At 38.9% G+C, this 14176-nt stretch overlaps 1 protein-coding gene across 1 annotated transcript in view; it reads right to left on the minus strand.

Moving 5' to 3' along the window:
• Positions 1 to 5557: 5557 nt before the first annotated feature.
• The window catches only part of LOC119902128 (gamma-aminobutyric acid receptor subunit gamma-3-like), a 41634-nt gene continuing 33015 nt past the window's right edge, over positions 5558 to 14176 (minus strand). Inside the window, exons 6-7 of the mRNA XM_038718076.1 lie at positions 12719 to 12915; positions 5558 to 9423 (exon numbers count right to left, since the gene is read on the minus strand). Of these exons, the coding sequence (XP_038574004.1) occupies positions 9142 to 9423; positions 12719 to 12915 (479 nt within the window). The 3' untranslated portion in view covers positions 5558 to 9141. The remainder of the gene's footprint in view (positions 9424 to 12718; positions 12916 to 14176) is intronic.

The following is a 14176-nucleotide window of genomic DNA, read 5'->3' on the forward strand; positions in this document are numbered from 1 at the left end:
ATGGGGATATACTGATGCATTTTTATTTATTTATTAGCCTTAATGTAGCCAAATATAAAAATGAATGTAAATAAAATCCTGAATGTGTGGGTTAGTTTTGAAAGTTGTAGAATGTAACACCCCTCAGGTTAACAAAATCCACCTGCTAGCACCTCTAAAGCTCACTGCTTATCATGTTATATCTTGTTTGTTTAATCTGAACAAAAACCGAAGTGTAAAAATGACATGGTGACGACAAGACACGATACCTGTTGATATGTGATCTTTTTAGAGGCGTCAGTACGCCAGATTTTGCTTGTGAGCATATTGATGTTAGCATATAGCTCAAAGCAGTTTACGTTGCGAAGCTGGTTTGGGTTGTTCTGCCTGTATTTCGGGATCAGACTCGGCCCCCGAACACATACTGCTGAACAAAACCGTTTTGGATCACACTACCTTGCTTGTTAGTACCCTCCCTCCTCTGCTTCTGATTGACTAGTCGTCCTTACCTAGGCACTGCGCATGTGCAACTCCCAACAAAGATCGAATAGAAGTGAGATGCTTCACTCGGGGAAACACATGGGAATACAGGAATTTACAATTTGAACTCATTACAATTCACCTTTCAAGTACAGATGACAGACTGCCCTCTTTACTGTGTAAGTCTTATTTCTGTTCTGCTGAGCAGGTCTTTGTGCAGCCTGCACTACAGCCTTTTCCTTGTTACAGCTGATGAATGAATATCTAGCTGAATTCATTTGATACTGACACTGATCAAGAGTCAATCACAATGTGTTCTCAGTGTTGCATGACTGTAATGATTAAATCCTTCCAGAGACTGACAAAGGAGGTTGCTAACCCAGATTTGCTATTCCCTTTCCTTTGATCATAAATCATCTGGATGTTGAAACACACTGATTTATATTATTTATCATATTGGAAAGGAGCATCAGTAGCCTATTACTGACCACATGAATTTCACATACAGTTCCCTCAAATCAGTTAATAGCATCATCTGTATTAACATGAAAAAAAAACTGCTGGGGAAGTAAAATCTGATGCTTAAGAGAGAGTGAAAAACGATAATGACCCCTGCCCAATTTTTTCCATTATCATGCGGAAGCATCATATCACCCCATCATGATTTTGGGCAGCCAACATCGATTTGGTAGTGACATGCAGCAGTACTATCTCACCCAATTCTTTCTCTTATCCCAATTTTTGTACTTCCTTATCAGAAAATAATGATAAGAAACTAATGTGACTTTAATTAACATTACGAACAAAAACACAGTATTTACATTCTGACCATGCACTCTTAAAAAAAAGAGACTCAAAAAAGAGACTCAATTAAAATAATAATAAATGCATACATACTGTACAGTTTTCATTTACTTTTCAGAGAAGATTATGATTTTTGAAATATATATCACTTTGACCTCAGACAGAAAATCAGTAAAACATCAGTTTACATAATGATGAAAAGTCATTACGACTTGTGTCTGGTTCGGCAAATCTGAAAAGTAAAGTCTTTGAAAGCAAAGAATAAAAATGAAAGTAGAAAAGTCAACATCAGGCTTCTAGCAGAAGCATGGATAAATAATAGTTTAGTCATCTTAAATTAATCCTCAGATCTCCAAGCTTGAGATTCATGAAAGTCAGAAATGAGGCTTTTTGAATTGAGTGCATTGTATAGATCAAACATAAGCTGCGGTACCAGCCAAGATGTGCTGTTTTACAGGTATGATACAACTACAGTGGTTTGAATAAATCTTTTCTAATTTTGACTGCTGTGTTTACAGTAATACATCCACATAGGATATCTGTTTATGTGAACAAGACAAGTTGACTGTACCTTCTGCCTTTGTTTACATACTCTCCACTCTTGGAGTGACTTAAAAGCCGTGATTGGATTTATCAGCATGTGATTGGCTCAGAGGTATCTTATTTCATCCCTGTCTTCTAGAAATTATGTTGAGTACAACTGATTTGCCACAGCAAATATGTTTTGTGAGAAATATATTGTTGCCCGGATCAAGTTTTCTGTCAACATAATGAAGAAATGTTGTTGATTAATGCAAAGGCATAGATTTGGTTTCAGGCATACATTTAAATCAATCTAGCAAATTATAAACTGATAACAACAGTTGTGCTTTACAGTCTTATCTTTGACTAATTCGAGCAGGAATATTCACTGTAAATCATGAGACAAATCAAGAAATTTTTGTTGGTGGTACTGTTGGTGGTACTGTCTTTAAGTATTCCTTTGAGACTGCATACACACCCAATGACATTACCTTGACCAATAAGATCGGGGTGAAACCCAGGGCAAAGAAAGTCTGTAAAGAACTTACCTCTCCACAATAACGACAGTTAGAGGACATAAAAAAAGATTATGAAAATTGAGGGGAAATTGAGGGGAACATGTTCTTTCGACAGATGTGTGCTAACAAGTTAGCCATGTCAATCTTTTCATTGCTAAATATATGCTAGTCAGATGCTAAGTGACACAGCCCCAATAGCTCCTATTTGCCTCTCGTGCATCAGCACATGTTTGGCTGTACAGGTCTCTTATCTTGAATCCACATATTATCACAACAATTATATAAGATGGACAGAAAGCAGCAATTTAGCAGCTTGCTGTCGAATGTTCGGGAATCAGCTTTTCACAGACAGTATTTCCCGAGACGTGACGCTGCCTGTGGAAGCATTACTACACCTGAAAGCCCTCTATTATCAAGTGACTGTCACGCCTCAGCTGAAACAGGTACTGAATTCATACCAAGCTTAATCTCACATCTACTTGACATTGTTATGGGACAGGAACCTCCATCCAGGTTGAGAAGTCAGTTACACTCTCTGCTTTAACATGGAATAAGGGTTAGTATGCGTGGAGGCGGGTCACCGAGTCAGCTACTGACTGACAGACTTTTTTGCCTTGGGGTTTACATTTCAGGCATTATGTTGGGGCTATAAGCTGCCTGTGAGGAGGTACTCAGGGCTGAAAAACTACTGTAAGCTTTTCTTCATTTCTACAAAAAAAAATTGAAATACTGTACATTTATTTCATGAACATGTTTTATGTAGGTTTTATGTGTATAGGTAAATAACTAATAACTAAGGTAATGTATCACGGGTTTTATAAGTGTGCAAAAATATGATGACAAAATGAAGTAAAACTCATCTTGATATTTACCAACATGCCATTTAGAGTGCAACTTAACATTATGCGAGCCTCTCACATGGTTTAAAAATAAATGCTGCCTGTATGTGTACATTAGAATAGTAGGTCAAGCTGTGTGAAATTATTCCATGCTGTCCAGCACAGCATAATTTTACAGTGCCGCATCTTGCACATATTGCAACGGCACATGCAGTGATCATGCAGCTGGCTGTAGCCTAATCTTCTCTTCTACTGTCCCCTTTCAGCTACACCCTTTAATGTTCCCTACATGCAAGGAAACACTTCCATTTTTCAAATTTCACCTTGTCTTGGGGGATACACTATAACAATATCAACATATTACTCAATTATTATAGCCTCACTATTATTCAAAATACAATAACATTTTTAACTGATGTAATTAAGTTGAGAGATCCTTCATTATTCATAGGACATAGTCAGTTCTTACTGAGGACCCCCATCATGCTCATTACCTTTATGAGGTGCATAAATGCAGTAAAAGCTTGACTTTTTTTTAGCTCTGCCACAAGTTTCAGCTTAATTGTCCCCGTTTCCAAACAGGGTGTAAGGATGCAAGGAGAGATCAGGTGTTGCATCCTGCACAAAGTCAGTCTCAATTTTATTTTGTCAAAATTATCTTTTAATAAACTTAACGTTATCAAGCTTTCCCAAGACATCTCTCCTCTCAGAGAATATCTTTCTCTGAACGCCATTTCCAGCAACTCATAACAGGTTAAGACACCTCTGGAGCTCTCCTAAATGTTAGCTATGATAGGACTGACAAAGTTTCATCCGTCCATCGTCAACCCCTTATCCTGTGTACAGGGTCGCGGGGAGTGACAAAGTTAAGAAAGTTAATCAATTGCTTTTATATCTAATCCTTAAAGTAGGGAGAATTATCATCCAGTTAGGAGTGATTTCCTACTCTGCTTGATAAATACAGGCCCAGGCTTTTATTTCTATTTTTAAATTTTCTCTACACTCTTGTGTGTGACCTGGATATTGCAGCAGAAAGTCATTGTACTGTGGGAAAAGTGAGTGTATACACGCACCCACACACACTAACAAAAAGAGTCCCTTCTCTGAGCCATACATGCAGTCATGAATGAATACACACACGCACACACAGAAATGCATCGATTCCAAGGTTTTCTCACAAGGGGTGTTCATTCTTCTTGCAAGCAAAGCTGTCACTTTACCTGCATGAGCAAGTCCATGTGTTAAACACACACACACACACAAAGCTCTGCACAAGTTCTCTCCATATCCACCGTGTTCGCCTTCCATCCTGCTTTTGCGTCGCGTAGGTGGCAGGAGCTTCTTCCAGTTTTGCAATTTTGGCAGCGTTGGAGCTCCGCGCTGTAACATCCACCCTTTGACTCCACTTATTTGTCTGCCTCTTGCTTGTACTCTTGTTCATGTCGCTCGCTTCAAACTAGGTCAACAAACTCAGGGTAAAACAATGATGTGCTCATGCATCTGTCACTGGATATTAGCCATATCATTGTTATTAGTCAGGCAGACTGCCTGAGGACTATTGTAACTCATTGTATAGTATATGGAGCTTAATTTGTCAACTTGCCCATCAGAACTAATACTACTGGACTAATGAAACCAATGAATGTGCAAATTCTGAACTTGGTAGTCATTTCAAGGTTACAGACGATACCGCCTGGGGTTGTAGTAGTGAAAATGAGTCAGATAATTTAAATACTTAAGTTAGTACCAGATCTCCAACAGACATATAAGTGGAGAGATATAAGTGGCAATCATTTACTATACATGTGCACACAAAAAGAAACACTTCTCCAATTAAGGCAACGATGCAGAAAAGCTGTTAACATGGTTTTGTTAAGTGGTGTCTTTGCCATAATGCAGATAATGCAGACTTATAATGGAGGTGTCAAAAACTGACAGACCAGCGTGGGATTCTAGCAATTGCAGCATATAATACTATAGTTAGCTTGTACGTTTAGTTTCTTGTGTTATTCTCTTAATCATGTATCAATCACCAACAGTATTTGCATTTAAACAGTGGCTTTGAGAGAGAGATGTTTGTTGGGTCTTTTCTTCAGGAGTCTCAATATCAAATCCTGTTGAAATCGGTGATGATTTACAGGGATCAGAGCTAAGGAGGGACTGGCACTAAAGTTGAAAGAAAGATATTACGAAGGATATCGACTAGATACACTTGTGGACAGAAGTGTAAAACCCCAAATGATGGAATTTCACCATAGAATAATAGTGTCGCCTCACACACACGACCCAGATACTTTCACATTTACTTATTTATTTTACTTCACGCCTGTGCCTGTAAACAACATGGGCAGTAACACTCTTAGAGACCTTCATTCTCACAGAAAAAGACTTCCACAGTACCACTTGACCAAAACGTTATTTATTAATATAAGCAATGTACCACGCACTAGAAAAAAGATACCTATTTTCACTCTAGATCCTGTTTTCATAAAATATTTCCCCCTGGAGTGCTGATCCAAGATCAGAGTGGCTTTTTTTAAACAGCCCCGCCCTCCAGAGACCTCATTGACAATCAAAACAAAATTGGTTTCGCAGTAGGAGTAATACATGATTTTCTGACACGTCGGTGCGACCGATGCTCCGCTTTTCAGAGAAGCTGCGGGAAACTTTAATGGGGGTGATGAGGAGGTCTCCGGAATTGGCTCTTGAGTAAGTTCATTATGCTCGCCAGTGCTGATCCTGAGTTGGTACTCTGACTCTAAAGAGGCTTTATAAATACAGGTCCCAGTCAGTTGAAACACACAGGTGATTTTCGTTAAGATGTAGAAAATAGTGATTTTGTTTTTATTGAAGTATCTCAATGGACTAAGACACTTATAAAGTGTAGTAGAAATATCAGAGGTGAGGAGAGTTTACTGCGGTGTGGGCCAAGCTCTGTTCAATTCAGTCAGTTCATAGATAGAGAGATAGATCTAAGTTCGCAATACTAATAAAATTTCACTGTCTCATATGAGCTAATGCATCAGCAGGTAACAGCCCTTCTGCTGTTTCTCTAGCATCACTCGATCCGATTTCATTTGTTATTACAAACCTCTGGACAGGACACAAATGAATATGCAGGACCCCCTAAATATAAACTCATTTAGGCTGCTTGAACTGACTGAACTGGAACCAGATTGACTCAGGCCTCACTACTGGCCTAACTTACATTCCAAATATAACTGTATGAAAATAGAAACATTAATTAGATACATCTTACATAAAAGCTTTTCTCTGAACATACAAATACTGGGGAAAAAGTGAGTGTGTGTGTGAGTGTGTGTGTGTTGGGGGAGGAGGAGGGAAAAGAGGGTTTTGATTGTTCTACAAAGCCAAACGACTGCAAAAAACACCATAGAACAGCAAACAAAACCAAAATGTGTCTAACACCACCGGTACCGTCCATCACTGTGTTGTTCTTTTATGCACTCATGTGTCCATATGCCTCCAAATTTGGCATAAATTTTACATGTTTGAGCAGAGAATGTGAGACTCCATCAAGAGTCATGAAAAATCCTCCTGGATCATCCATTTTTCAATACCACTCTGTGTACAGTATGTGAGTGTATGGAGTCTGACAATATGTAGAACTTATTTTACAGCACCTGTGATCATTGCCAGCTAGGCACATGAAAATTTGCCTTTAGGTCCTACATACGGCAGGACATCAGAAAAATGTAAGCTTTCATCTGGACTCCAATCTCCTATACTCAAGCTCTACTTCTGAATCTAGATGGAATGACTCTAATTCAAAATAAATAGGCCATGTACAGTATGTGTTTGTATGTGCATTAGGCTTCTAGAGGCTTGTCGCCAAAGCTAATATTTCTGCAGCTCATTTTGTGCCAATATCTAATATACGGTATATATACTGAGCTGACTCTCTGTTAAAACTACTGCTGATGAAATGTCTCTGTGGTAAGTATTTTGAGAAATATGCTTACTCCTTTTCTTGGCAAGAGTTAGATGACAGTCATGATACCACTCTAATGTCTGTATGCTATAAAGTTAAAGCCAGCTAAATTAGCTTAGCACAAAGACCGGAAACAGCTAGCCTGGCACTGTGCATATGTAGCCTAATAGCATGTCTCAAGTTCACTAATTAACACATTATATTTCTTTTTTTAAATACAAAAACCTGAAGTGTTCCCTGTTTCTAGTCTTTTTACCAAGTTATGTTAGCCATGCCGATGACAGCTTCATCATAAGCATACAGACGTGAGAGTGGCATCAATCTTCTCGACTAACCCTTGGTAAGAAAGTAAATGTAGTAAATTCTCATTTAAAAGCTGGTATTCAAATAATGTCAATCTCAAATAATAGAGACTAGAGAATTAGAAAACACAGGCAAGTGAAAGCACTTATTCCATCAGTACAACAGAGTCATATTACTCACCACTCTGCTGCTCTTGAGTTTCTCTTTAACAGAAATAATGTTTTCATAGTTGTTTCTTCTTTTCTGTACTCCTGATCTTTCTTAAGTTACCGTCAATAAAGCTTCCTGATGTTTTTTTCACATCCTACAAGAGGAAGGCTGCAGTACTTTTAATGTGAAGATTCTGGAGGAAGCACTGAGTTTAATTTATGGCAGTTAAAATTGTTTAGGAATAAGGAAAAGTGGATTTTCTCACATATATCTCGCTGTACTGATGGAATTAGTGCCGTGGAAATGGACTTTATACTGACGTTATCATGTAAAAAGGTAAACATGGAAGAGGTTGTGAGTTTGCATCAACCAAGGAACAGGGGAAATAAGAAATAAAACCCTATCTTTAAAATAAGTCTACCAAATAAAGTTCTCTGCCACTCATGTAAAAAGGCTCTGGCCACTGTTTATTATATTAAATGTTGAACTTTTCCTTTAAGCCAGGGTATCCAACCAGCCCTATATCTATATAAATAAGAATGAAAGTATGTAAAATAAAATGGGAAACTGTGTTCATATAGCTGTTGTTAGGAAGAAAACAACACTGTTCAAACCCTAATCTGTTTATTCATGTACTGTAACATACATACAGTACAATATGCCCAAGGATGAGATTAACACTTTAGTATTAGTAGACTGGGATGTATTTATGCAGTTCTTATACATTTTATGTGTAAGAAAATAACCCGGTATTCATTATAAAACCCAGATCTTCTTGGCATCTACTGTAAACTGCATCACTTGGTCATAAAGCATCATGAACAAAAGCTCACTGACTTAATAAACAAGACTTTACCAGACAACCACTGCCCCTGACATTAACTCATATTCAACAATTAACTACTGATGTGTGAGCTAGTTGACTTGCTGTGAAAATCCAACAAATTCTAATAATAATAGGAATAATAATAAGAAAACATTACTATATTAGAAAAAAGAACTAATTCTAAGGTACAACTAAAACTAATGTGCTACAAAATGAGTGGGGAGTGTTAGTTTTAAACATCTCCAGTGGTGGTGTTCCAGGTTTGTCAAAGAATAAACAGCTCAGCATGCAGCGGTGTGGTGCATGAGGTAATAACGATAATGGATGGAACTCTGAAGCTGCGTATCTCGGTACTGCACCCTTTCTAAAGAAGGCACTATGGGTGCTTCACCATCTCAAAGACCAAGATTCAGCAATGCAACCCCGTCCCCAAACATCCCTCAAGTCGCAGCTGTCTGTTGTTTGGTTTCTCGGAGAGTCATAAAGGGGACCTATCCATTGAAGTTAATGCCAGCGTCTTGTTGTTCCACTGCTGAGCGTTTTATTCTCCTTTGAGTGCCACTGCTCAAAGTATCATGGCCTTTCCACTGTGCACCACTGCACACATGTATTTTTTAGTCATACCCCTCCACAGGCAGCATGTTTTCCACAATTCCCACAGAGCAGATCCTCCACGCTTAGTTTTGACCTTAAATCTCAATCCACGTTGCCAAGTGGCGGGGACTGCGGCTATCTTAGAAGGGCCCACGGATCACAGCCCGAGACCAACTAGAGGTAGAGGTAGCTGACCCAGTAGACTATGTTGAAGAGCAAGAAGGAGGTGGGGAAGAAAACCCGGGAGTAGGAATCCAGCTCGCGGATGTTGACGTGGATCCGTCCTTTCTTCCAGCCGCCTTCTTTACACTCCTCGTAGCAGCAGAAGAAGCTCTTGCAGTCTTTCCCGTCCAGGCACTCATACAGGCAGTTGTCATCGTAGTCGTGCCAGAACAGGGAGTTGCCCATGGGCATCATGGGCCGTGGAGTGTGACCCATGTTGAAAGATGAATAGGCCTGTACAGGAAAACAGAGAGAGAGAGTTATGGTTTAGGAATTGACCATTTGCTAAACCTTTCCCATGAACAGAGATTGTCCAAACATAGCTTAACAAACATCATGAGGCACAGCAGACTTTCCAAGCTGTGATGTAGAAGCAATGTGCATGGGGCTGTGGTAAGGGCGAGACTCAACATATGAAGAGTTTGGAGGGTGAGTCTTTTTTCTAAAACCAAAAACATAAGCTGAAAAGTGCAGCTGAACTGTGTGTCACACTTTAACATAAGCTGCAATTGTAGGTAGTTAGGCTAACTAGCTTACCACCTAAAATAGACAATGAGAGTTCATCATTAACTACATTGGTTTAGGATTAGGGTTTACAGGTTAGGTAAAAAATAAAACACTAACACTAGAATGCATAGTGTTTCCCCACTGTGTGGAACATGATCGCGGATGCTAGTAGAGTTTTGGCTAATGTTTACAACAGTGTCCTGTTCTTTATTGGATATGAGGAAGTTTAAACTCAAACAACCCAAGATGCTGGTATTTTGCCTGGGACATGTAGCTTTAGCTTCAGTGTTGTAACATGGTCGCATATGTGTAATGCTAATATTAGTTTAATTAGCAAGCTACAGCTGCTATAATCTGCCAGTGACAGTGACAGTCTGCGTTTGTCTTCCTCATCAAGGACTCATTGTTTCTCATTATTACTCAAGTATTTTGACGGTAAATCTGCATTTCTGATATAAAGCTTGTAGCTAACTAAGTTGGAAGGTGAATGGTCAATTATGGATGATTGCTGTGCAAAGGTTAATTCTGTTCTGGTGTGGATTTCTCAAGCAGAAGTACAATTTGTTTTAAAACAAAGCTAAAGAAAAAAGAAGCAAAAGAACATGACAAGTTCATGAAAGTTAGGGTAGGTTCATCATTGTGACTGCATGCCTTTCTCAAAATGCTTTTTGCTGTTATGGTTTATTGAAGCTGCAGTGGAGAAATTGCGCCACTTCTAGTGGATTACAGTCTGTGCGACTGATTGTTAGTGCAAAATGGCATGTGTATTTAGACAGCTCTGATATGTATTTATTGACGTTGTAGATTACTTAAAAACTCCATCAAACTCCACTTCTGATGTGCTGAATAGATCTCAAGATATCAAGTGTTGTAGGCCACCATTCTCTACATTTGTACATTTACCAGTTAGAATAAAAATAAAAAAACAGTACAAACAACAAAATGGGACCAACAATGCAAAAAGCATTTGTGAATCGATATATGCTTTTGTAACATCATAGTGATGTCTAGGGTTTTTAAAAAGTTGGTATTAACTTTTGGAAATGGAATTTTCAATTAAATGAAGTAAAATAGTCTACGTAGTCAACGTAAAACTACTGATTAAAAAAAACATAATAACAAGAATCATTGTAAGTCATTTTTTAAAATTATTTTTATATTCTCATAATGCAGCTCTAGCTTGAAAAAGACTGGAATGCCGAATAAGTACCTCCTGAGAAAATTCATTTTATGACTTCCTCCCTGATGTTTATAAAATCATGTGGGACAACCTAATTGGGGTAAAATCTTAACCCATTTTTCCAGTCCTCTATTCCAATCTTAGAGGAAGAGTGGGAGGCGAGAGAGGGAGAGAAAGAGAGTTAGATGTGTCTTGTGGAGTAAGAGAATTGACTGAGTAGGCGGCACAAAGGGGCCACACGGATGGGGGGAGGGAAATATGAGGCTTCCCCACAGACAGGCCAGGCCAAAATACAGCGGAGTGCCAGAAAGGCAGAGGAGGGGACTGAATATAACACAACTTAATTGTTCAGCCCAAGCTGACAGTCTTTTTAGCCCTGAGACACATTCAGCAGAACTCCACTACACTGGGAGGAAATAATGAAGAGGGAGGGGAATCTGGAGAAAGGGAAATGACAGCAGCGGTGGCTGACTCAGTCTTCGTAGATGAGTGCTGCTGCCATTAAAGCTTTCGCAGCAGGTGCAACCTTGAGAACGCCCACACATAGCATTAGGCACTCGCACAGGAGCATTTGCTAGAAAAGAAATGTTTTCAACTGCACACATGTGCTCAGATAGACACACATGTTAGACGCCTGCAAAGACATTGTGCACTGTACATATACTGTTTCTATATATATGGATTCAATCAATATGAGTTTCTGATTTTATTAGACTGAAAACACAGCCAGCATTCTGTGTGCATATGTTACTTTCAGTATTTGGAAAAAGTCTCTGAAGCAACACCTATATCATTGTATAACACAATCAACTTAAACCAGGCCTAAATACAGAGGAGCAGATTTGCATGAACAAATATATTATCACTCACACTTTCTACAAATTTTTGATTGGCTCATCAGGTGGTACAAGTGTGACTATACTCAGATTTTAAAGCGATATATCTTTTTTAATTCTTAGTTTTTCTTTGTCCAGAAAGCTACATCACGATCATTGGTACTGATCATGGGTGCCCATGGGAGTTGAGGGCCCCCAAGGTTGCTATGGCACCCATAAACCTAATGTCCTTAAACTAATGAGAACCACCTCAGTAACAAGATTATCATATTTTGTAAGCCTGTTTTGAATTATCATTATTAATACAGTTTTGATACACATGGATAGATTATGAGATAATGGAGCTCTGGGCTCAGACATGAACAAGGCCCCCCACCTCTCTAACATCAGAGCAAGACACCCACACTGAAAGACTACTTGTCCTTTTGCATCTCTTTGTTGATGTTTTGTGTCTCTTTCTGGTCCTTTCATATCTCTTTGCTCTTGTTTTATGTTTCTTTGTTGTCATTTTGTTTCTCATTGTAGTTGTTAAATGATGTGGTCTTTTTGTCTCCATGTGGTCATTTTGTGTCATGTTGTGGTCACTTTGTGTCATGTTGTGTCTTTTTGTTGTGATTTTGCTGGTCTTTGTAGTTGTTTTGTCTTTCTGTGGTTGTTTCATGTCTTTTAGTTGTTGTTTTGTATTTCTTTGTAGTAATTTTGTGCGTGTTTGTGGTCATTTTGTATGTTGTTGTAGTTTGATTGACTTCCCAGGTAAGTAATGTTAACAGTCACTTCATGTTGAGTAATACATCCACACTGATTGATTACTGAAAGCATTATATGAATGATACTAATTACAGATGCACACTGTACAGCCCAGTGTGTGACGCACGCACTGGACTGTTTCATGGATCTTTACTCTAAGAAGAACATTTGCTGCAGTGGAGGTGGACATAAAAAAAAGGCAACTGCAGTGCTGATATACAGTATCAGCCTATTACGCACACATTCACCACAGGCTTACCATTCTCTGTGTCTTGGCAGGAGGTCTGCGTACAATGTAGGAGTAGTAGTTGAGCATGGCATACTCGATCATGGCAGCGAAGACGAATAGGAAGCAGACTGTGACAAACAGGTCCATGGCCGTCACATAAGACACTCTAGGTAGCGAGTTCCTGGCGACTGTGCTCAGGGTGGTCATAGTCAGCACTGTGGTGATACCTGGGAAGGGAATGCATGTATGAGGAATTCAGGAGCAATACTTTGTAAAAAGAATTCTCTGTGACTGCATGATGAATAGCTGGTCAGCTCTGGGGTGACCCATGCAGAAATCAGTGATTATATAACATGTGAGCAGAGATTTATTAATCACCATTAATAATGCATATGGGGTATTCTGGGTAAGTGCCCCCATTCTTGCATCAATCCTGTCTTCTATTAAACAGCTGCGGTGGGGATTTCTTTTGAGTGTGGTGAAGCAGAATTGTTAAAATGATCAAAAAAATCTAATATTTCGAGATTCTTTTTCCTCTGTTTGTCTTTTCCCCATGGTCTAAAATGGATGGGTTAAGAACCTCCATTATACAGGGGAGCCATATCAGAATTATGAGGGAAATCCTGACACTTTCTCATGACTGAGACATAACTTGTCTCTGAAGTGGTTCAAGCAGTACAGCCATAATTCAACAGTCATGCTGTAAAAAGCTGGCTCTGGATTCCTGTAATAATAATCTCAACCACAGTGGAAACTTCCAGACATCCCATTGCATAGAAATGAGACTTTTTGAAATTACATGGTAAGCTGTAAGCATTTACTACATAGGCTGCCAGAGGCAAAATCCCCCAAAGATGGCAGCTTTGATCATTTTAAAATTTGAACAAAATATTGTCATCAGGGACTCATGAGCAAAATTGAGGGCAGCCATTTCTCTTAACCTTGGTATTATCATAGCATTTCGTACTATTTCACAAATTAAAAGTTATATTACGGTACTGTAACTGTAATTTTACTTTTCACAACCTGAATGACTTTAACTGTTGTTTTAGATCTTGGATACAGATCATTTATGCATAAAAACTGACACCAGTCATGCTCAAGTAGCTGGTGTCTTGAACATTAGACCCAGATGAGATGTTGCAGCCTTTAATGGTTCCACCCACAAACAAATGCAATGGAAAAAGTATTTTGGTGGTGGACGATCAAGACGATCTCATCACTACAAAGTCTGCTGCTTACCTACCACCTCAACTCGTTTTCTTTCTGTGTTTTTATGAGTGACAGAGACTAACAGCACACCCATAATCATAGTAATCATCATTCTCACTCCTGCTTGTGTGCGCACGGTACAAGAGGAGAGGGTGAGCCAATGACTGAAATTACTCTGAGCAGCATGCAGGGAAATAAATTAGCCTACAACATAATAGACTTATGTACATTTCTCGCTTTCCTACCGATGGTTGGAATAACTCACTTGATTTGTTG

This window comes from Micropterus salmoides, unplaced genomic scaffold, assembly GCF_014851395.1.
Source record: "Micropterus salmoides isolate LMB-PRFRI ecotype aquatic unplaced genomic scaffold, ASM1485139v1 Ms_hic_scaffold_1, whole genome shotgun sequence".
NCBI classification, from domain to species: domain Eukaryota; kingdom Metazoa; phylum Chordata; class Actinopteri; order Centrarchiformes; family Centrarchidae; genus Micropterus; species Micropterus salmoides.